General features: G+C 50.2%; 1 protein-coding gene across 4 annotated transcripts in view; it reads left to right on the top strand.

Moving 5' to 3' along the window:
* Cacna1a (calcium voltage-gated channel subunit alpha1 A) overlaps positions 1–22,376 on the top strand; it is a 231,115-nt gene that overhangs the window by 193,010 nt on the left and 15,729 nt on the right. For 3 of the 4 annotated variants that reach the window (XM_052166368.1, XM_052166366.1, XM_052166365.1), the window contains exons 32-38: positions 589–705; positions 974–1,039; positions 1,143–1,258; positions 10,740–10,890; positions 11,414–11,541; positions 14,099–14,195; positions 17,158–17,263. In XM_052166368.1, coding sequence (XP_052022328.1) covers positions 589–705; positions 974–1,039; positions 1,143–1,258; positions 10,740–10,890; positions 11,414–11,541; positions 14,099–14,195; positions 17,158–17,263 — 781 coding nt within the window. Of the gene's footprint in view, positions 1–588; positions 706–973; positions 1,040–1,142; positions 1,259–10,739; positions 10,891–11,413; positions 11,542–14,098; positions 14,196–14,971; positions 15,069–17,157; positions 17,264–22,376 lie in introns of all 4 variants that reach the window. The other variant, XM_052166367.1, reaches the window with a different exon arrangement.

The raw sequence follows: 22,376 nt of genomic DNA, 5'->3' as shown, positions 1-22,376 counted from the left end.
GTCCCAGGACAGATGCATTTCTGGCCCCGAGCGAGCGTAACATGCCCTCGGATCCGCACTTGCCCTCTAGGCCTGCGTGTGCTGGCGCCCTTCCCCCACCCCGCCCGTGTCTGTGCTTTGTACTCTTGTGCTGGGTTCTGCAACTTGACCCGCTTGTGTCCTATCGTCTCAGTGCATTTGGTTGTTGGGAGAAATAAAAACCATCTCGATTTTTTTCCTGATTGGATGATTCGGATGTATTATTTTTTTTTCGTGCTCTTTCGTTATTTCCTCCTCTACCCTGTTCCTCCTCCTCCTCCCCTCCCCCGACAGCTTTTCCCCACTTGTGAGTGGGCCTGGCTGGGTGGGCTAAGCTTTTGAGTTGGTATCTCTTCCTTCCCCTAGCCCCCTCCCCTCCCCCACTCCTTTTTTTTTTAAGTTCCCCTCTGTTCCATTGCATTAACGGTGCTTTCTCTCCTCTCCCTCCTTATTTGGGGTGTGGCTTGCTTTTTTCCTTTGGTTGGCTTCATGTAGGGGCCTCTGTGAGTGTTGACTACTCTAAGCTCCTCAGGGTGGGTGGAAGGTCACCTTTCTTCCTCATCTCCTCAGAATAACTTCATCAACCTGAGCTTTCTCCGTCTCTTCCGTGCTGCCCGACTCATCAAACTCCTCCGCCAGGGTTACACCATCCGCATTCTCCTCTGGACTTTCGTGCAGTCTTTCAAGGTGAGACATGGCGCCGCCACTACTGCTGTTGGCCCCGGCCAGAACAGACCCCCTAACTCTGGTGAAAAGGGGAAACCACACTCAAAGTGCCTCTGTGATAGATAGATCGCCATGCACGACTCTTGTCTGATGTCTACACCCGGGTCTACAGAGCTCTGAAGGCCCTGTGCGCACCCCAGTAGCCTGGGGCGCGTGATCGGCTGACCCAGTTCAGACAGCTGTGGGCCAGGTGTGTGGCCCCCTTCCTCACTGCCTTCCTTCCCTCCAGGCCCTGCCTTACGTCTGCCTGCTGATCGCCATGCTCTTCTTCATCTATGCCATCATCGGGATGCAGGTGATCCCGCACCCGCAGGGTACCAGGGCTGCGGGAGGGAGCCTACACCAGAGGGAGCTGAGGTGGCTGTGGCCGCCCCCATGGTCACCCTCCAACTCCCCAGGTGTTTGGCAACATCGGCATTGACGGGGAAGATGAGGACAGCGATGAGGATGAGTTCCAAATCACGGAGCACAATAACTTCCGGACCTTCTTCCAAGCGCTCATGCTTCTCTTCCGGTGAGGGGCATGGGGGGACGGTGGGGGGCATGGGGGGACGGTGGGAGGCATGGGGGGATGGTGGGAGGCATGGGGGGACGGTGGGGGGCATGGGGGGACAGTGAGGGGCATGGGGGACGGTGGGGGTCATGGGGGGACGGTGAGGGGCATGGGGGATGGTGGGAGGTATGGGGGAATGGTGGGGGGTATGGGGGGAGGGTGGGGGGATGGGGGCAAGGTGAGGGGCATGGGGGGACGTGGGGGGCATGGGGGCAAGGTGGGGCACGGGGGGGGGACTTGAGGGGCATGGGGGGATGGTGGGGGCATGGGGAGATGGTGAGGAGCATTGGGGGATGGTGAGGGGCATGGGGGGATGGTGGGAGGCATGGGGGACTGTCTTTCTATTAGGTTAGGTTCAGACCTGTCTTCATCCTGTGTGTTCATTGCTTTTCTGGCTGAGGATGTGGTCCCTCTGACTCTGCAGTTGGGGTGAAGTTAAGTACTGCCCAAATCTCCACCCCTTCTTCCCAGCAGTGCTTTCAGACAAGGATCCGGGATAGGGTAGAAAGAAGCTTAGAAGGAAGGTTGCTGGTGTTACCTAGTTGACTCCTCCTGGCCAACTTTTGAGACGGGAGTATTCCTGAAACCCTGGCTTCTATAAGAATGGTCCATGTCCCCCAAAGGAACACGCTAACGAAACAAGACAGTTCTTTTCATAAAAAGCATGGCCGGGCGGTGGTGGTGCACGCCTGTGATCCCAGCACTCTGGAAGGCAGAGGCAGGCGGATTTCTGAGTTCGAGGCCAGCCTGGTCTACAGAGTGAGTTCCAGGATAGCCAGGGCTACACAGAGAAACCCTGTCTCGAAAAAACCAAATCCAAAAAACCAAGACTCAAAATGATTTGGCCAAGGTAGCTTCTGTCTTTTATCCCTGACATAGATATTGACTGTATTTCATCCCATTGGTGGCAGCCACTTCACAAGCTGATGTGACCAGCCAGTCGGTGCAAGGGGACAAGGAAAAACCAGAAAACAGGGGCTCTTCTGGGTTAACTTACTTTTAATAGAAGAAAAAAAAGTGTTTCTTATCATCTCCCTCTGTTATATTCCCTCCCCAACTTAGCCAGCATATATTGACCATCTGAAGTTTCTAGTAACAGTAAGCCATTGTTATAATAAGCTATGGGCTAAGCATGGTCTAAGGTAAGCCCACCTTCCTAGAGAAAGTCCCTTAACCATTTGATTGACTTGGCCCGACTGCCATGTGAGCTTTCACCCTAGATAGAAAGAAGAAGGTCTATTCTCTTGACCAGGAGTGTTGTCTCAACAGGCATTGACTGCTTACCTTAGTTAGGGTTTCCATTGCTGTGATGAAATACCATGACCGAAAGCAAGGAGGGGAAGAAAGGGATTCTTTCACTGCTGTGTCAGAGTCCATCGTTGAAGGAAGTCAGGACAGGAACCTGAAGGCAGGAGCTGCTGCCGAGGTGTCTGAGTGAGGGTTACTGCTGCTGTGATGGAATACCATGACCAGAGCAGCTTGTGGAGGAAGGGTTAGTTTGGCTTACACTTCCATATTGCTGTTCATCACTGGAAACACTCAGGACAGGAATGCAAGCAAGGAAGGAGCCCAGGGGCAGCAGCTTTTGCAGAGGCCATGGAGGAGGAGCCCAGGGGTAGCAGCTCATGTAGAGGCCGTGGAGGCGCCTTGCTCAATGGCTTCTTCACCTTTTGACCGGAGACCACCAGCCAAGGGATGGTGTCACTCACAATGGACTGGGCCCTCCTCCACTGATCACTAATTAAGAAAATGGCCTACAGCTAGATATTATGAGGGCATTTCCTTTTGTCCCCCACCAGTTCCCTCCCTCCTCTCTTCCCAGTCCCTCCCCACCACCTCCCACACATCCACTCCTCCTTCAGAAAAACACAGGCCTCCCATGGATATCAACTAAACATGGGATATCAAGTTGCAGTAAGTCTAGACACCTCCTCTCATATTTTGGCTGGACAAGGCAACCCAGTATGAGGAAAAGGGTCCCAAAAGAGGCAAAAGAGGCAGAGACAGCCCCTGCTCCCACTGTTAGGAGTCCCATAGGAAGGCCAAGCTGCACAACTGTAATATACGTGCAGAGGGGCTAGGTCAGTCCTATGCAGGCTCCCTGGTTGCCAATTGAGTCTCTGTGAACCCCTGTGAAGCCAGGTTGATTTATTCTGTGGGTCTTCTTGTGGTGCCCTTGACCCTTCTGGTGCCTACAGTCCTTCCTTCCATCTTCTGCAGGATTCCCTCAGCTCTGCCTAATGTCTGCCTATGGGTTTCTGTTTCTATCAGTTGGCTGGGTGGAGCCTCTCTGATAGCAATTGGGCTAAGCACCAGTCTAAGAGTATAGCAGAATATCATTAGGAATCATTTCCTATCCTAGGTCTCTGGGCTATGCAGCCTTTGGTTCCTGGCTCTCCAGGTAGTGTCAGGGGTCGGCTCCCTCTGGCACTGGTCTCAAGCTGGACCAGTCATTGGTTGGCTGCTCTTAGAATTTCTGTCTTCTTTACTCCAGTACACCTTGTAGGCAGGACAAATTATAGGTCCCAGGTTTTATGGCTGGGTTGGTGTTACAGTCTTTCCACTGGAAGTCTTGCCTCGTTACATAAGATGGCCAGTTAGGCCTCTGTATTCCCTATTACTAGGAGTCTTGGGTAGGACCACCCTCATCAATTCCTGAGAGTTTCCTTTCACTAGATTTCTAGCTTGTCCTGGAGATACCCCTGCCCCATTCCAGTTGTCTCTCCGAGTATTTTCTCTCTCTATCCTCCCCACACCTGATCCCTCCTGTTCTCTTATCTACCTCCCCCCATTCTCCTGTGATAGGATCCTATTAGATCTCCTGTGATCTAATCCTATTTCCCCTTCACAGAGAGATCCATACCCCCACCCCCAGTCCTCCTTGTTACTTAGCTTCTCCGAGTCTGTGGGTTATAGCATGGTCATCCTGTACTTGACAGCTAATATCCACTTACAAGTGAGTACATACCAGGTTTGTCTTCTGAGCCTGGGTTAATGGAGGTATTTCCCTCCTCTCAGGTGGCTTCAGCTTGTGTCAAGTTGGCATGAAACTATCCAGAAGAATGCTATTTTATTATTCTCTCTGCTGAATTGGAAACCCTGGGATCACTTAGGAAACTGATCAAAGATCAGGGCCTCCAAAACACTTCAGCATATATCTTATTTAGGGTTTCTATTGCTCAAACAAAACACCATGGCCAAAAAAGCAAGTTGGGGAGGAAAGAGTTTATTTGGCTTACACTTCCAGATCATAGTCCATTGTGGAAGGAAGTTAGGACAGGAACTCAAGCAGGGCTGAAGCTGGAGGCAGGACCCAAGGCAGAGGCCATGGGTGCGTGCTGCTGACCGGTTCGCTTCCCATGGCCTGCTTGGTCTGTTTTCTCATTGAAGCCAGGACCACCCACGACGGACTGGGCCCTCCTCCACTGATCACTAGTTAAGAAAATGCCTTATAGCTGGATCTCATAGAGGCATTTTCTCAATAGAGGTTCCCTCCTTTCAGATGACTCTGGTGTCAAGTTGACATCAGACGAGCCGGAACAGCACATCCAGTCTCTAATTAAGGGTGGAGCGGCTAAGAAGCACAAGGATAGTTTTGGCTTTTAGCCGACAAAAACGACAAAAGAAAATGTGTTTACTCTGGGGTCTTTTTACCTTAAACTGCCTCCCCCCTGTTCTTCCCAGCCCCTGAAGAGGTAACCTTAAAGACTATTGTGAATTTGTGGCAACAACCAATCTAACACCTGCCAGCTGAATTGGCAGTATCAAGTGTAGTAGTTTGGGGCTACCCATGCAGAGAGCACATCTGACCTCTCCTGTCAGATGTAGGGAGAGGAGGGACCTTTGGTGTGAGGAAAGAGATGTGAGGGAGAAGTGAAAGCGGGAGAGATGAGCCTTGGCAGAGGACCAGAAGCCAGAAGCCACGTCCACATCAGAGTCCCTTAGAATCTCTACACGGGCACACAGAGACCCACCGACCGGGCTCCCCTCACTTCTCTTTTGACCTTCATGGCCTGGTTCAACCGTGATGAACCCCAGGTCTGTTTTCAGGCAATATGATGGCTGTTGGGTTGACTAGAATCACAGTGTGAGGTCCCTCCCAGATGGCTCTAGAAAAAGGAAAGTTGGTAGTGGTGGCACACACCTTTAATGCCAGCACCCAGGAGGCAGAGGCAGGTTCTGAGTTTGAGGCCAGTCTGGCCTACAAAGTGTGTTTCCTGTCATAAATAAATAAATAAATAAATAAATAAATAAGGGACTAGTGAGATGTCCCAGCATTTAAGAGCACTGGCTGCTCTCCCAGAGAGCCTGGGTTCAATTTCCAGACTCTCACTGGCAGCTCACACCTGTCTGTAACTCTACTTCCAGGGGATCTGACACCATCACACAGACACACATGCAAGCAAAGCACCAATGCACACAAAATTAAAATAAATAAATCATTCTAAACTAACAGGAAGTTCTGGGCGGCACTTGTTTGTTTGTTTGTTTGTTTGAAACAGGATCTCATTATGTAGTTCTGACTGTCCTGGTACTCACTCTGTAGACAAAGCTGGCCTTGAACTCACAATGATCGGCCTGCCTCTGCCTTCTGTGTGCTGTGACTAAAGGCATGCACCACTGGGCTGGCACAAAGTCTGGGAGTACAACCCCTTGCTCTTCTGTTATTCTTTCTTGTTGGTCATCTAAGACCATGCAGATGGCCAAAATTGGCCACTTTCTTTGATTCTTTTTTTCCTTCAGTCAAGCCCAGTGAAGGGTCCGGTCCTCAGGGGTCACCACCAGTGAAGGGTCCGGTCCTCAGGGGTCACCGCCAGTGAAGGGTCCAGTCCAGAGTGTCCACTCAGGTTTGAGAGGAACCTCTGGCTCCCTCAGTGGTTGCTCTGTCTATGTGAGGACAAGTCAGAGGCCTTGCTTGAACAGGGCTTCACTGGAAACATGGAGACTCTATGTGTCGACTCCTTTGTAGCCAGGACACTGGTTAGAATCACTGGGTGGGTTTCTGTGGCCTACCTGAACAGGAGGGCAGGTGATCCCCACAGTTACATGACACTTTTAGAGACTCCCCCACAGTGCCCTGGCATCTAGCTGACCTGGGAAGGAAAGGGGAAATACTGTCCTTTGACCAGTGCAGGCCTCCAAGACTGGCTGTTGAGAGCCCAGAAGCACAGACACACCCACTGGCATGTTCACTGCTGTGTTTGCCTGCACAAAAACAAGCCACTTGTACAAGAAACATGGATTAGGCGTACATGTCTATTCTTTTTTTAAGCCAGTCCTTGTGATCGTCAAGAGTGGATCAATAGCACCATTAATTTAAACAGACATTTGACATCAATGCATTGAACTTTGATCTCAGGAATGTTAATGTTCCGTACATAATCTCTACATCCTTTACATCCTTATGCATCCTTCACAAGCCTTAAGTAACTAACTCAGACCTTCATAACTTGCACAGGCTTTCAAATTTTCTTTTCCATTCTGGAAACATCCAGCCTTCTTAGTCTTCATGCACAAAGTCTCCTTTACTAAAGCTATTCCCATTTTTGCCACCTATTAACGTTTTCTTTCACCCATCAGTTTTCTTTCTTAACACCATAAAACATAGTAATGTTAGCAAATAAATTTACCACCTGTTGGGAGAATTTTTGCCCTGGGAGAACAATAAACAATATCTATCCACTTCTCATAAGGTTTTAATAACAAGTCAAGTTACCCTGGGGGACAAGTGACTTTGTAGGACTTACTCACAGGGCATGGCAGAGGACAGAGTGACAGGAGTGTGGGTGACCTGCAGCCACACTGGAAGTCTGCACTCAGAGTGCACAGTGGCTTTCCACCCTCTCCAGTCTTCCCCTGCCTTTATACCCCAGCTCCTCCCCAAGATCTCAAGGCTAAGTGCAGTTAGGGCAGAACTGCACACAGCTGGCTGGGGGGAGGGGTGGATGCTCAGTGAGGGTCCAGTGACCCTGCCACGCCCTCCTCCGTGAAGCAACGTCAATAGTCAACAACTCCAGTGGTGATCATGTTTTTAAAGATTTGTGTGTGTGTGTGTGTGTGTACCCACATACCTCTGCGTATATATGTACACCACCCAATGCATGCAGTAGCCCTCAGAGGCGGATGGATGAAGGAGTAAGTCCTGTCAGTGTCCTGAGTTAGCACTGCAGGAGGTATTAAGGCCTCGCATGCAGCAGGGAGATCCACCTCTGATGGACTGAACTCCGAACAGCCTCAAAGAAGCCCATGTATTGATAGTTACACAAAAGGCCTTTCATCAAGTCATTTCCCACATACCGAAACCTCTTATCTGATCAAGGAATTGTCTGAAGGAACCACTACCCAAGCAATTATCAGCCCTTACGGGAATTCCTGGTGCCAGAAGTGTCTTACAACAGAGGTCATGCAAAGGCTCTGAAATTCCCAAGAAGACCAACCCCATAAATCCTAAATAACAATCATTGGTAATTTACAAAAGATTGCTGCAAGGCCTAAGTAGTCATCACCATCTTGCTTGGGGCAATGGCTCTGCTAAAATTCCACTCCAGAGCACCTAGAACTGGAGTTATTGTAAGCTGCCAGTGTGGGGGCCAGGAGCCAGCCTCTGGTGCCCTGCAAGGACAGCACGTCCTTTTTCTTTGTTCCTTCTTCAGATTACAGCATATCTGCATCATTTCCCCAACCCTCCCCGTGCCCTTCCGTGCTCTCTTTTAAATTTATGGCCTTTTTTGTTTTATCCGTTGTGGTTATTTACATACATATACTCCCAAATGCATAAGTACAGCCTGCTCGGCCTGTAAGATCTGCTTGTGTGGGCATCGAGCGTGGTGTTGGGTAATCTATCTGTCGGTGTGTACTTCCCTGAGGGGACTCTTCCTCCTGTTCTCAGCATCACTCGCTGCCTGTGGCTCTCTGTGCAAGGCTGAAGCCTCCCAGCTGACCTACTGTCCACTGTAGCCGGCCTACTGCAGTTGTCCTTAGCGAGTCCTCTTGGCTGCTGAGCTGCCTGTGTAGCCCTGTGATGTCCTTCATGAGCAGACACAGCTGGTCTCAAAAAGATGATAGTTGTTTGCCTTAGAGGAAGATACTTTCTTCAAGGAAGAAAGCCCAGTCTAAACTACACACTCAGGATCGTGTAAATAATAATAATAATAATAATAATAATAATACCACCATTATGGCCTAGTGGTACCTACCTTTAATCTCAACACTCAGGAGGCAGTGGCAGGTGGATTTCTATGAGTTCGAAGCCAGCCTGATCTGCAGAACAACTTCCAGGACAGCCAGAGCTACACAAAGAAACCCTTTCTCAAAAACCAAAATCAAAAGAAAGCAATGTATTGAAATAGTTAATTCTGATTTAAAACCAGAGCAGCCCTGTGTGGCACTCTTAACCAGTTAGAAAAGCAACTGCCTGGCCCATGGACTCTGAGGAAGTGTCAGCTCTAAGTACATGACGTGACTGTTTTCCTTCTTCCCCACACCCAATCCATGACCTGCCAGGTTATCTGGGGAGCATGTGGAGAGGGACAGAGGGAGAATCCGTGCCCTGGGAGAGTAGAAGATAGGGAGCTAAACTGAGGTCCATCTCTCCTTAGGCCAGCAGGGGAGGGACATATTGACTGGAGCAGGAAAGCCTCTGGAGCAGCAAAACCCAGGTTTTTTGTCTGAGATATGTTTCCTTTTTCTTGGTGCTCAATCTGAGCTGATTGTTTCCTGTTCTTGTTCTCATCCTGTAGAACAAGAACATCCTTGTTCCACCCCCATCCTGTAGAGCCACTTAGGGGTACAACCCCTGCTCACCCTGACAACTCCACCCCCAGGGTCCTGATGGCCAACTGTGAGGTGCACTTTTTCTGGTCCCTTTCTGGTCTTAAGAGACCCTGGATGTCACCACAACACACCGGATGTGTCTCCCCAAAAAGGGAGTCTGAATGCTCTCCCGGACGAGCCCCCAATTTGTCCATAAAGGATCACACCAGCTACGCAGATGTAGCTGGGCAAGACCATTCTTTTTGTAAAAAGTAGGAGCCAACCCAAACTAGTCCAGAAAGCCCACTGGGACCACGATGGCACTGGGCCCGCCTTTTATCCCTGACATGGGTAGTGACAGCTCCCATTGGCACAAGCTTGACTCCACAATCTGATGTGACTGGCTAGTTGGCCCAAAGACCACAGTTTAGAAAAGATAATTGCCCAGCCAACTTTTGATTTAGAAAAAGTTTCTTCCACATATAAGGAAACAAGGCCTATGGAGTCAGATGTTTGGGGTTTTGTTGGCTTTTCATTTGTTTGTTTGGTTGATTTGGTTTGGTTTTTTTGTTTGTTTGTTTTTTATTTTAAGATTTATTTATTTATTTCATGTATGTGGGTATACTGTAGCTGTCTTAAGACATACCAGAAGGTGGCATCGGATGCCCATTACAAATGGTTGTAAGCCACCATGTGGTTGCTGGGAATTGAACTTAGAACCTCTGGAAGACGCCTTTAATCCCAGCACTTGGGAGGCAGAGGCAGGCAGATTTCTGAGTTCGAGGCCATCCCGGTCTACAGAGTGAGTTCCAGGACAGCCAGGGCTACACAGAGAAACCCTGTCTCAAACAAAACAAAACAAAACAAAACAAAAAAAAAAAAAAAAGAAACCTCTGGAAGAGTAGTCAGTGCTCTTAACCGCTGAGCCATATCTCCAGCCCTGTTTGTTTGTTTGTTTGTTTACAAACACTGTCCTGTAGCGCATACAGTGTCTAGAGAAACACCATCGATTAGCTAATTATTGAGACTGCTAAAGAGGATCGCCTGCAGTCCCAGCACACAGAAGATCCAGGACTGAGAATTTGAGAGCAGCCTAGGCTACATAATAAGACCCTCTGAAAGAGAGACGTCCTGGGAGGGACATCTAGAACACGGAGCCAGAGCAGATGCCCTGGGGCAGGAACATGACTGATGTGCTTGAAGACAAGGAAGAGTCTGGCACACCAGAAGCAGCAACCTGGAGACAGAACATTCTGAGATGGGCCTGTGGAGAGAGGAATGTTTTTGAATCATACAGGTGTCCCTGGACAACCACCACCCTCCAATGCCACCCAGCCCCACCATTTCAGTACTTGCTGTGAACTTCCTTTTATCTTTCTCACATGTATAGAGTTTTAGTGGGTGTGGGCATGCCTGTCATGGTACATAGGCAGAGATCAAGGTCAACTCAGGTAGGCAGGCTTGTGATGAGAACTTGTGCTTACTGAGCCACCCCACTGACCCCGTGGACACTGACGGCACAACCAGTCTTGAGCACGGCATTCTGGGCACTTAGAGAAAGGGGATGAGCCCCTGGGACTTGAGCCCATGGCTGGCTAGCCCAGAGCCTCAGTCCTTACCCTTCTAGGGAGGCAGTAGTGTCCATCCATTAGGGGCCGGAGCCCTGGTCACTGACGCTGCGTATCCTCAGGAGCGCCACAGGGGAGGCGTGGCACAACATCATGCTCTCCTGCCTCAGCGGAAAACCATGCGATAAGAACTCCGGGATCCTCACGGCGGACTGCGGCAACGAGTTTGCGTACTTCTACTTCGTCTCGTTTATCTTCCTGTGCTCATTTCTGGTGAGTCTGTGCGCGCGGAGGGTTGTGTCTTCACACACACACACACACACACACACACCGGCACTGAGTCAGGCCAATGAATCCCTATAAGCCATGACTGGAGTAGACTTGCTCATTCCCTGCCACTGACACACCTGTCTCCCACGTGATGACATCGGGGTGGCGGCCGTGGGTCTGCACAAGGAACACTGTGGCTCCCTCACCCTGAGCCAGTAGCCTCCTGCAGAAAATCTGAATTTGGCCGTGGTGGGAGGATTTGGACCATAACTGGCACTGGCTTTGACCCCAGCTCACACAGCCCTCCCTCCGCCATCTCTCTCTCTCTCTCTCTCTCTCTCTCTCTCTCTCTCTCTCTCTCTCTCTCTCTCTCTCCATCCTTCTCTTTGTCCCCACTCTCATTGGCCTTGTGAATGGATATTTTTTATGTCTGTTTCCTTTCCTCTGGTCTCTTCCTCTTTCCCTTGGGTCTCCGTGTCCCTGCCCCTACCCCTACGGTCTCCTCTCTACTCCCATTGGCCCCCAGATGCTGAATCTCTTTGTTGCTGTCATCATGGACAACTTCGAGTACCTCACCCGAGATTCCTCCATCCTGGGCCCCCACCACCTGGATGAGTACGTGCGTGTCTGGGCGGAGTATGACCCCGCTGCCTGGTAAGGAGGCATCTCAAACCTTCTGGCTGTATTGTCCACCTCCTCCTGAAACTGGGACAAGAATGAAATCAGGTCTCGGGGGTGGGACACTGAGTCCTAGGATCTCATCAGCGCGTGACCTCATGAGTGAGTTCAGGGTAGGAGTCATGACTTCCTCACTACCAGAGGTCAGCCACATCCCACCCCTTGCCCGAGCCCGAGCTTTCTAGATGGAGGTAGTCAGCTATGAAGGTTTCCAAGGATCCCGAGCCCTGCAACTCCTCTGGTCTCTTCTGGTTAGACCTCTGGGTAGGTAGCCTACACTAAGGACCTCTGGGATTCACTCCCCAGGGAGTGTAGGGGCAGCACTGACCCACCTTGGCACTTGCCCTAGGCCCAGAGTGGCAGAATCCAGTTCAAAACTTAGAGCAGGCTTGGACATCATTACACATGTGGGCAATCCCAGCACTGAAAAGGCTAAGGCAGAAGAATCAGGAGTGAAGGCCCGTCCTGGGCTAAAAGTGACTTTGTTTAAAAAAAAAAATCAAAACAAACCAGGTATGGTGGTGCACAGCTTCCATCCCAGAAAACAGGAGGCAGAGGCAGAGATAGACGGATCTTTGAATTTGAGGCAACGTGATCTACACAGTACTTTCTTTTTTTTTTTTAAGATGTGTTTACTTATTATATATATGTAAGTACATTGTAGCTGTCTTCAGACATATCAGAAGAGGGCATCAGATCTCATTACAGATAGTCGTGAGCTACCTTGTGGTTGCTGGGATTTGAACTCATGACCTTCGGAAGAGCAATCAGTGCTCTTAACCACTGAACCATCTCTCCAGCCCTACACAGTATTTTCTAGGCCAGCCAAAACTATGTAATATATGAGACTTAAAAAAAAAAAAAAAGCTGAGCAGATGGGCATGTGGCACACGGAGAGTTTCAGGATAGTCAGGGCTACACATAGAAACTCTGTTTCAAAACCCAATGCTGATGATAATGAGAAGAGGAGGAGGAAGAGGAGGAGGAGAGGAAGGAGGAGGAGAGGAAGGAGGAGGAGAAGAAGAAGAAACAGCTTACAAAAAGAGGCAAGCATGGTGGTATACAACTATAAACCCAGCTTTTAGAAAACTGAAGCAGAAGGATCAGGAGTTTGAGGGCCATTACCCCCAACTTCCAAATAAAATTATGCACAAGATGGCTCAGTGCATAAAGGCACTTGCTACCTGGCCTGCCTACCTGAGTCCAATCACCACACCCACCCACATGGTAAGAAGCAACTCCCACAAATTTGTTCTCTCTCTCTCTCTCTCTCTCTCTCTCTCTCTCACACACACACACACACACACACACACACACACACACACATGGTGTAATTTTATTTAAAACGGCTCTGAAGATATGGCTCAGTTGTGAAAAACCTGCTGCCTTTGCAGAGAACCCGGGTTCAGTGTCTTAGAATCCAGCTCCAGGGCATCTTTTTTTTGTTTTATTTTTTGTTTGTTCGAGACAGGGTTTCTCTGTGTAGTTCGGGCTGTCCTGGAACTCACTCTGTAGACCAGGCTGGCCTCGAACTCAGAAATCTGTCTGTCTCTGCCTCCCAGAGTGCTGGGATTACAGGCGTGTGCCACCACTGCCCGGCTACTCCAGGGCATCTTATGATCTCTTCTGGCCTCTGTAGGCACACACTGGTACATAAGTAAATAGTACAATTCTTATTAAAATAAAAATGTCAAGGTCTAAGAATGTGGCTGGGTGGCAGACTCTTGCCTAGCCGATTTGAGGCCTTAGTTCTAGCTCCCACACCTTGAAAAATAAAATAAAAGCCTCTGGGCAGATCACACAGGAATGGGGGAGGGGGAGCTTGCACCCTACTGATGAAGGCAAGGTTGAGTTTCCCAATTTCAGAGACTCCCAGCACATCCTCTAGTAACCAACAGGAGATCACACAGCATCTCAGACTCCATGGGGTGTACTGAGGCAGTACCTCTGAAGTGACAGAACAAAGATTCTAGTTCATTCTGGGCACAGGGCTGAAGGAGTGTGGGGTGGGGGAGGGTCCCTAGTGGTCTGTGCTCTTGGCCTCAGCCCTGGAGGAGAGGCCCACACAAAAATGCAGAGAGCTGTCTGTCTGTCCATCCCATGGCTGCAGCCCCAGACAAGCCCTCCTTAAACTGGAGAGGCTTGGGCAAGGCATGTGGCTGGGGCTGGTTTGGGGACCTTTTTTAACTCTTCCTTTTTGATTTTAGGTCACTACAGTGGGATGCTGTCCCCTCCTCTAGGCCACACCCACACCCACAGCAGTGTAGCCTATGTAAATGCCAAAGGAAATAGATGCACAAAGAAGCCCTGGGTAGAAAGGCCACTGCCTAGACCCTCCAGCACCCACACCCCTGTCCCTAAGGGCGAGTGCATAAATGTCTGTAAACGCATCAAAGCCTTTACCTGTCCCGGGTTCCCACTTCTTCAAATGAGGAGGTCTCGGCCTCATCTCCCTGGTCTCACTGTGTGCTTGGGGAGCCCTTTTCACGGGGCCAACCCAGGACCTCCACTAACCCCTCTCTTCTCCTTTCAGCGGCCGCATTCACTATAAGGACATGTACAGTTTATTGCGAGTAATATCGCCCCCTCTCGGCTTAGGCAAGAAATGTCCTCATAGGGTTGCTTGCAAGGTTTGACTTCCACTAAAACCTGCTAGCATCGATTGAATGAGCGTGGCTTGGGGTCTTCCATATATATATTTCATATATATATATTTCTCAAAAAACAGAGCCATCTCTCTCTCTTGCATTAAACTAGCAAACTCTTAGCCTCCAGAATGCGGCCATGCAGACTCCACAAGCATGGGACAATCCTCTCTGTTCCTTCTGAACATCTGTGCTTGCTCTCAGCTGAAGCTGCCCATCCCGTGGTCTCAGTGACACCCCCAAATCAGATGCATCCCTTGGGGGAGTTGGAATTTTGCATTTCCCTATCCCAGCTCCCTCCCCCCACTCCCTGACTCCTGAAGCCTCCAGCCCTCCTTCCCAGCGGCCACGCCCTGCCCCAGCTCCTCCCCCAGGCCCCCTCAGAGACCAGCCTCAGCCAAACCAGACACTCCGCCCCTGAACTGTAAGACCCTGCAGCTCTGCGCCTGCCTGAGCCACAGCTTGGAGCCCAAGTGGAATCTGACTGTTTCTCTTTTCTCTCTCTCTCTGCCTGCTTGTAAGCAGTGAAATAATCATTTTTAATTACCTTTTCTTCCATTTTTTCTCCTCTTTTCCATTTATTTAATATATCCATTTTATTGTCCTCTGCCTCTTTCTCTATTTTTTCGGCTCGTGTGGTTTTTTTTTCTTTTTTCTTTTTCTTTTTCTTCTTTTTCTGTTTCTTCTCCGCTTTTCCCCCCTCACCCTTTTGGTTCTCTGCCCCACCCACCCGTCCTGTTTTTTGTTTTTGGTGCTGCCAGGGGTCGCATGCCTTACCCGGACATGTATCAGATGCTGAGACACATGTCCCCACCCCTGGGTCTGGGGAAGAAGTGCCCGGCCAGAGTGGCTTACAAGGTAGTCTATCTTTGCCAACACTGATGTCCCAGAGCTGGGGATTTTTCGGTGGTGACTACAACACCCAACGAGTCTTCTGCCAACATTTCTCTTCTTCTTTTTTTTTTCTTTTTTTCTTTTCTCGAGTAACTGAGTCATGAGCGTCCCTCGACTCTCAGCAGCGCGCTGTGTCCTTTCTGATGAGTGTCTGCGTGTTTTGAGACTCCATTATGGCCGACAAGCCACGGGGAGGGGGAGGGAGCACTCCAATCCCCTAGCACCCATAGGATCACCCTCGGGAAGCCAAATAAATTGTATGTCTCGCCCATCCAAAAACACTCCCCTCCTCCCCCCGGCCCAGGCCAGACTGTGTTCTGTGACTTGAGCCCTAGGCCCTAACCTCCCCACCCACATCTGAAGCTGACCTCTGACTTAGGGCCCGGGAGATCTGACACCTCTCACAGCTGAGTTCCCCTCCCCCTCCCCTTGCCCTGGAGTTGTCTCCCCAGCACCTGAACCCTTCCGCCCATCTATCCAAGACGCCCCAACACGCCTCTCCACTCCATTGTTTCAGAGCAAGCAGGAGGGCTGCAGCCACCCTAACCCAGAACGCGGTGCACCAATCAGGCCTTGCACGCTGCCTTGGAGGGGCCTGGGGTGGGCGGGGCGTTTGCCAGCTGAGGGAGCGAGGAGGAGATCGCTGCTCCTCTAGACTTCTGTCCTGGAATCTCCCCCGGCCCTGGAGGACATCTGCTCCCTCAGTTCTTCCTCGAGATGGCCAGGGATGACCTTCAAACCCCATGCCCCAGAAGTGACTCCCCATCCCAGCCCTCCCTCCATCTGTACCCCCCTTTCTTCCTTCAGTACTCCCCCAAGCTCGGTGTGGCGATTTCCCTCTCAGATTTCAGCCTCTCCCCACAAGTGTCCCTCTTGTCCCCTCCTATCCTGATGGCTGTATGAAGCCATCTGAGTCACCTTTGTGTACATTTAAAATAGCGTGTTTTCCACAGAGCCCTGCTGGGAAAGTGTGCTACAGAGAATAGCTTTCCTGCCTCGCAGGCTGTGGTTTCCCAGCTCGGAGCCCTTTGTGCAGTGCACGCCGGCTCAACTGTACACAGTGCCGTCGGTCGGTTATGGCCCCCTCCCTGACCCATTCCACCACCCCACTCCCTACCCGACCCTTGGTTTACTGGCTTCCACTCTGCAAATCTCCTGGTGAGCCCCAGACTTACCCTTAACATCCCCCCCCCCAAGCCGATGGCACATCAAAGCCCAACATTTCCCCTTCCCCAGCCCCCAAGCGGGACAGAACCCCTGTCTGGGACACAGAATTCCTTCCCTGGGCCTCAGGAATGCCCCTCGCCCCTTTTCCCTGCTACTGCACAGACAGCCACGATCCATCCGGCAAGCCCCGACAGTCACTTCCCACGGAGCTATGAATGAGTCTCGAGATTCCGTCTGCATGTGCCCGTTTGTACCGCTCTGTGTAGGCCTCGCTGCATGTCCGCCAGGGGCCTGCGTGGGGAGGTGCCTGCCGCTTCTGAGGATGGAATGCCGCGGCTGGGTGCCTATCATCTGCCCGTTCCGGGCCGAGCAGGGGGTGGGGGCGGGGAGCGGCGGCTGTGGCCGTGGACCCCACCTCGAGGCTGCTGCACGCGCGCACATGCTGCTGACATCTGCCTTCTGCTGTTTCTCTTTGGGTGGATGTGAAAGGGAGCCTCTGAGAAGAACTCTGAGGCAGGGCAAGAACCTGGGTCCGGACCCCTGGACCTCAGGTCCCACTGGCGGTATTCGAAACAGAAACAGTTAGTTGGGCTAAAACTGGTGGCAGGCCCTGGCAATCCCCGCTACTCAGGAAGCCAAGGCAGGAGGAAGACTTTGTCTTCAAAAAACGAAAGGATGACAAGTCGGGGACAGCAGCGTAGAAAGCCCTGGATTCTTTTGTTGCTCCGTGCAGGGGAAATGAGAAATTGTGCCCTGGCATGCGTGATCGTGGAGGAAGTTGCCGGACTTCAGAGTTCTTCCTGGGGCTTCCTGGGTCGGGTGAATTTGACTTGTAAGGTGCTGGCAGGGCCTAAGAATGACTGTCCTCACCCGGGGTTTCCTATAGAGACTCCTGCGGATGGACCTGCCTGTAGCAGATGACAACACAGTTCACTTCAATTCCACCCTGATGGCTCTGATCCGAACTGCCCTGGATATCAAAATTGCCAAGGGTAAGGCAGGCCGCCGACTTAGAGCGAGCGGGGGCGGGACATGGGTGATACTTGGGGGTGGGGGGGGAGCAGCAGGCTGGATTCCCCTTCCTGGTGGGTTGTCAGGGCGACCGATGCTCTTGACTAGTTCTTCATTCTTGCATCTGTGTAAACATTTAGTGCACAGTTCAGGTGTGCCCGACACCCCTCCCACCAAAGGGATGCAGCAGTTACACGTACGAAAAAGACCACCTCAGTCTCTGACGGAGGTGGTACGATGAGTTGTGTGGACATATTAGGGAAAGGAACCCCAGGCTGAGAGCAGCCTGTGTGCAAAAGCCCTGAGAGGTGGGAACGAGAGAAGCAGGAAGAAGGAGCCACACGGGGCCCTGTTGAGCTGACGTGGCCCTGGAGTAAAGTAAGGAGACTCACACCCCAGGACCCAGAGAAACAAGGTGAGACCTGACCCAGGTCACATCGAAAGATGCCTCCTAGTCTCTGTGGACAACCCAGTGGGAAGAGGGCGGTTTGGGCCTGCGTTAGCTTAACTTTTGATACTGTCATGAGCTGGCTGGGACCAAGTGCTTTATGAAGAAGAGACAGCATGGCGGGATGGTCCAGTGAGTAAACGTGCTGTGCTTGTACCCAAGTCTGGCTAGCCTACGACCTAAGGTCAGCCGCTAAGAGCTGTTTTCACCCTTCAGTGTGTGCACCATAGCATACACGCCCTGCTCCCAACACACACACACATGCACGCGCACACACACAGACACACTGGAATAAATGTAATTTTGTTTGTTTTGGATTTGGTTTTTTTTTTTTCTTGAGACAGGGTTTCTCTGTGTAGCCCTGGCTGTCCTGGAGCTCACTCTGTAGATCAGGCTGGCCTCGAACTCAGAAATCCGCCTGCCTCTGCCTCCCAAGATTACAGGCGTGCTGGGATTACAGGCGTGCGCCACCACCGCCCAGCAAATGTGATTTTTAAAAAAAATCTCCAAGAGTTCTGGTTGCTCTCAAGAGACTTCCTAATCAAATTTTTCAGCCAGACAGCTCAGGTAAGGTCAGAGCTTCCTCCTCTCTAGGATTTATAACCTATTCTTTGAGACAGAGTTTTGTTTATTTGAAGATTAGAAAGCAAAAGGAGAGGGAGGGAGGAGGCTGGAGGAGAGGAGCTGTGGGCAGCTGAGGCGAGCTTGACCCCTCACTGTCCTCAGGACGCTCGCACCCTCTGCCCCTTTCTTAGTTACTTTCTGACATTCACTCCCTCTCTTTTTTATTTTTTAAATTGATTAATTTACTTATTTTGTTTTGGGACACAGGGTTTCTCTGTGTAGCCCTGGCTGTCTTGGCACTCGCTCAGTAGACCAGGCTGGCCTCAAACTCAGAGATCTGGCTATCTCTGCCTCCAGAGTTCTAGGTGTGGCATCTGCTCTCTCTCTCTCTCTCTCTCTCTCTGTCTGTCTGTCTCTCTCTTCTTGTTGTTGCTTTGTTTGTTTGGTTTGGTTTGGTTTGGTTTGGTTTTTGGTTTTTTGGATTTGGTTTTTTTTCGAGACAGGGTTTCTCTGTATAGCCCTGACTGTCCTGGAACTCACTCTGTAGACCAGGCTGGCCTTGAACTCAGAAATCCTCCTGCCTGTGCCTCCCAAGTGATGGGATTACAGGCGTGCGCCACCACCGACCGGCACTCTCTCTCTTTTTAAATGTTGATATGATCTCCAAGTTTCTTCTAAGTGAGCGAGTCATCATTTCTTCCACTTGATGCCCTCAGCCTCCCTCCGGCTGAGCGGGCTTCTCAGTTCTCAGGTTTTGTTTTTTGTTTTTCTCAGTGCTGATGCTGGTCCTTTTGTTTCAGTGCTGACAAAAGACTGTTAGGGACAGAAGCAGCACAGTGGTGGTGCAAGGTTTTAGTCCCAGCAGAGGCAGAGGCAGGCAGATCTCTGTGAGTTTTAGGCCAGCCTAGTCTACAGAGTGAGTTCCAGGACAGCCAGGGCTACACAGAGAAACCCTTAAAAAAAAGAAGGAGGCGGGGGAAGAGGAGGAGGAGGAAGGAAGAGGAGGAGGAAAAGAGAGGAAGAGGAGGAAGAGGAGAAGGAGGAGGAGGAGGGAGGAAGAGGAGGAGGGGGAAGAGGAGGAGGAGGAGAAGAGAAGAAGAAGAAGAAGAAGAAGAAGAAGAAGAAGAAGAAGAAGAAGAAGAAGAAGAAGAAGAAGAAGAAGAAGAAGAAGAAGAAAAAAGAAGAAAGAAGAAAGAAATTCCAGTTGAATTAGCAAGCTACTAAAGAAAACCAGTTAGGATACCCAGTGACCATTTGTTTCTGAATACTTTCTTCTCCTTTGAATTTGTGTTTTAGTATCTTTTAGCATCTTTTTGTTTTTTATCTTCTTAGTATCATTTGTTTTTTGTTTGTTTCCTTGCCTGCTTGCTTGCTTGCTTGCTTGCTTGTTTGTTTTCCAGACAGGGATTCACACAGTCCAAGGTGAGCTTGAATTTGCTATGTAGTTAAGGGTGACTTTGAACTTCTGATCCTCTTGCCTGCACTACTCAAGTGTTGGGATCACAAGTGTGCACAACCACATCCGGTTTATGAAGTCCTAGAGACAAGTGGGCACTCTACCAACTGAGCATCCCCTTTCCTCTCTTTTTTTATTAATTTATTTTTTAAATATTTATTGTAATTTCATGTGTATGAATTGGTGTTTGGCTATAGGCCTGTGCACCATACGTGTGCCTGGTGTCTGAGGAAGTCAAGAGAGGAAGTCAGATGCCTGGGGAATTGAAGTTAAAGGCAGTTTTGCGTTGCCCAGTATAGGTGCTGGGAACCAACACTGGGTCCTTTGCAGGAGCTTTTAGTGTGCATAGCCACTGGGCAATCTGTCCAGCTCCCTCCCCCTTTTGTTTCTTCCTGAAAGTTTCAGCATTCTGTGTTAACTGGTAGGATATCTCTCTCTCTCTCTCTCTCTCTCTCTCTCTCTCTCTCTGATTCTGTTTCTGTCTGTGTCTGTCTGTGTCTGTCTGTCTCTCTCTCTGACTCTGTTTCTGTCTCTGTCTATCTGTCTGTCTCTCTCTCTCTATCTGTGTGTGTGTGTGTGTGTGTGTGTGTGACAGGCTCTTACTCTGCAGCCCTAGATGGCTTGGAGCTCAATATTATACCCCAGGCTAGCCTTAACTCACAGAGATCCACCAGACAGTGGTGGTATGTGCCTTTACTCTCAGTGTTACAGAGGAAAAAGCAAGCAGATTTCTGTTTGAGGCCAGCCTGGTCTACAGAACAAGTTCCAGGGCTACACACACACACATACACACACACACACACACAAACACACAAACCTATCTCATAAAAACAAAACAACAAGCCGGGCGGTGGTGGCGCACACCTGTAATCCCAGCACTTGGGAGGCAGAGGCAGGCAGATTTCTGAGTTCGAGGCCAGCCTGGTCTACAGAGTGAGTTCCAGGACAGCCAGGGCTACACAGAGAAACCCTGTCTCAAAAAAATACAAAAACAAAACACAAAAACAAAAACAAAACAACAACAAAACCCTCATAGAGATGTGACTGTCACAGCTTCCTGAGTGCTAGCATTAAAGACATGGCCACCACATCCAGCTGGACTTTGAATCAGGTTGTCCTTGTTGCTGGTGCTTGTTTGTTTGACTCGGTCTCTATGTAGCTCTGGCTCTCTTAGAGCTCACAGCTGGACTCAGCCGGCAGAGGTCCACCTGCCTCTGCCTCCTGGGATTAAAGGCATGGCCACCTTGCTCTACCGGCCGCTCACAGTCTCTGTCTGAGGTCACCTCCTCTCATGGTCTTAGGTTTGCTTTCATGCTGGCAGAAACGTGAAGGCCAGGGCGCTCAGTGATCTCCTCTGCAGTGCATCCACAGCCAACCCTGTAAGATTCCTTCCAAGCCAGGAATTCATGAGTCTCTGGGCTCTTCCATGAGGCCACTGCCTGCTTTGGGAAATTCTCCAACACCTTCACCCTGTAGACTTGGGGAAACTCGGGGCTCTTCTACGTACATTGGCATAATGCGGCTCTCAGATACAGTGTAAACTGGAAAGAGCAGCGAGAAAGGGGGTGGGATACGGAGCACTGCTGAAGGGTCTGACACGTGACCAGACACCCGGGATCTACTTGGACCCAATGTGCAGCACAATTGTAGCCGTCCCTGCCACCATGGTAAATGACTCTGAGACAAGAACTTGGAGGAGAAGGGGTTAACTTTGGTTCACAATTTCAGATGGATACAGTCCCCAGCAAGACAGGGAGACTTGACCATGAGCAGGAGACTGACCAATAACATCCCCCACCAGGAAGCTGAGAGAGTACATGCCCCCAGCAGCCCACCTTCTCCAAAAGGGTCCAGCTTGAAAAAGTCCCACAACCTTTCCAAGCAGCACCACCAGCCAGTGACCAAGTGTTCACACACTTGGGAGTCATTCCACCTTCACAGCAAACAGAGAACACCAACAACCACAGCATAATAAACCAACGGGTGGGGCTGGAGAGAGCGCCCGGCCTTTAGGGTAGTGGCTGCTCTTCCAGAGACTAGGTTTCAATTCCCAACAACCAATCACAACTGTAGCCCCAGTCGCAGGGGATCTAATGCTTTCTTCTGGCCTCTGTGTGGACTGGGCACACGTAGTACACAGACATACATACCTGCAAAATACCCATACTCGTAAAATAAAATAAAATTTAAAACAAACAAAAAAAGAATACTAAGGCTTTACCTGGTTATCAAAATGACATTGGATCAAATATGGCCACAGACGGGACTGAACACAGCGCAGGATAATTCTGGCTGTTGATCTGCAGTATTCCAACTATCCTGTTAGTCTGTAACTCTTTAACACATGTATGCCACTTTCAGGAAAGTCCCGTTCACAGGTCCCGGCAGGTCTCTCTCTCCTGTCCAGCACTCACTCCTTCCAAGTAACCAGCAAAACATTAATCTTAAACTTGAGTAGTTAACCAAATATATTTATGTATATGAAACTCCCAATTACATAATGACAATTTACAATGATAAGATCTTATCCCAATATTTCTAACCTCTCAGCACACCAGAAACACATCTGATGCCATCTGGATCTGCGTGTCTTCCCCCCCCAACTCGTGCATTTCCCAACCTATTC

Source organism: Apodemus sylvaticus, chromosome 21, assembly GCF_947179515.1.
Source record: "Apodemus sylvaticus chromosome 21, mApoSyl1.1, whole genome shotgun sequence".
NCBI classification, from domain to species: Eukaryota; Metazoa; Chordata; class Mammalia; order Rodentia; family Muridae; genus Apodemus; species Apodemus sylvaticus.
This window is presented reverse-complemented; position numbering and strand designations above follow the sequence as displayed.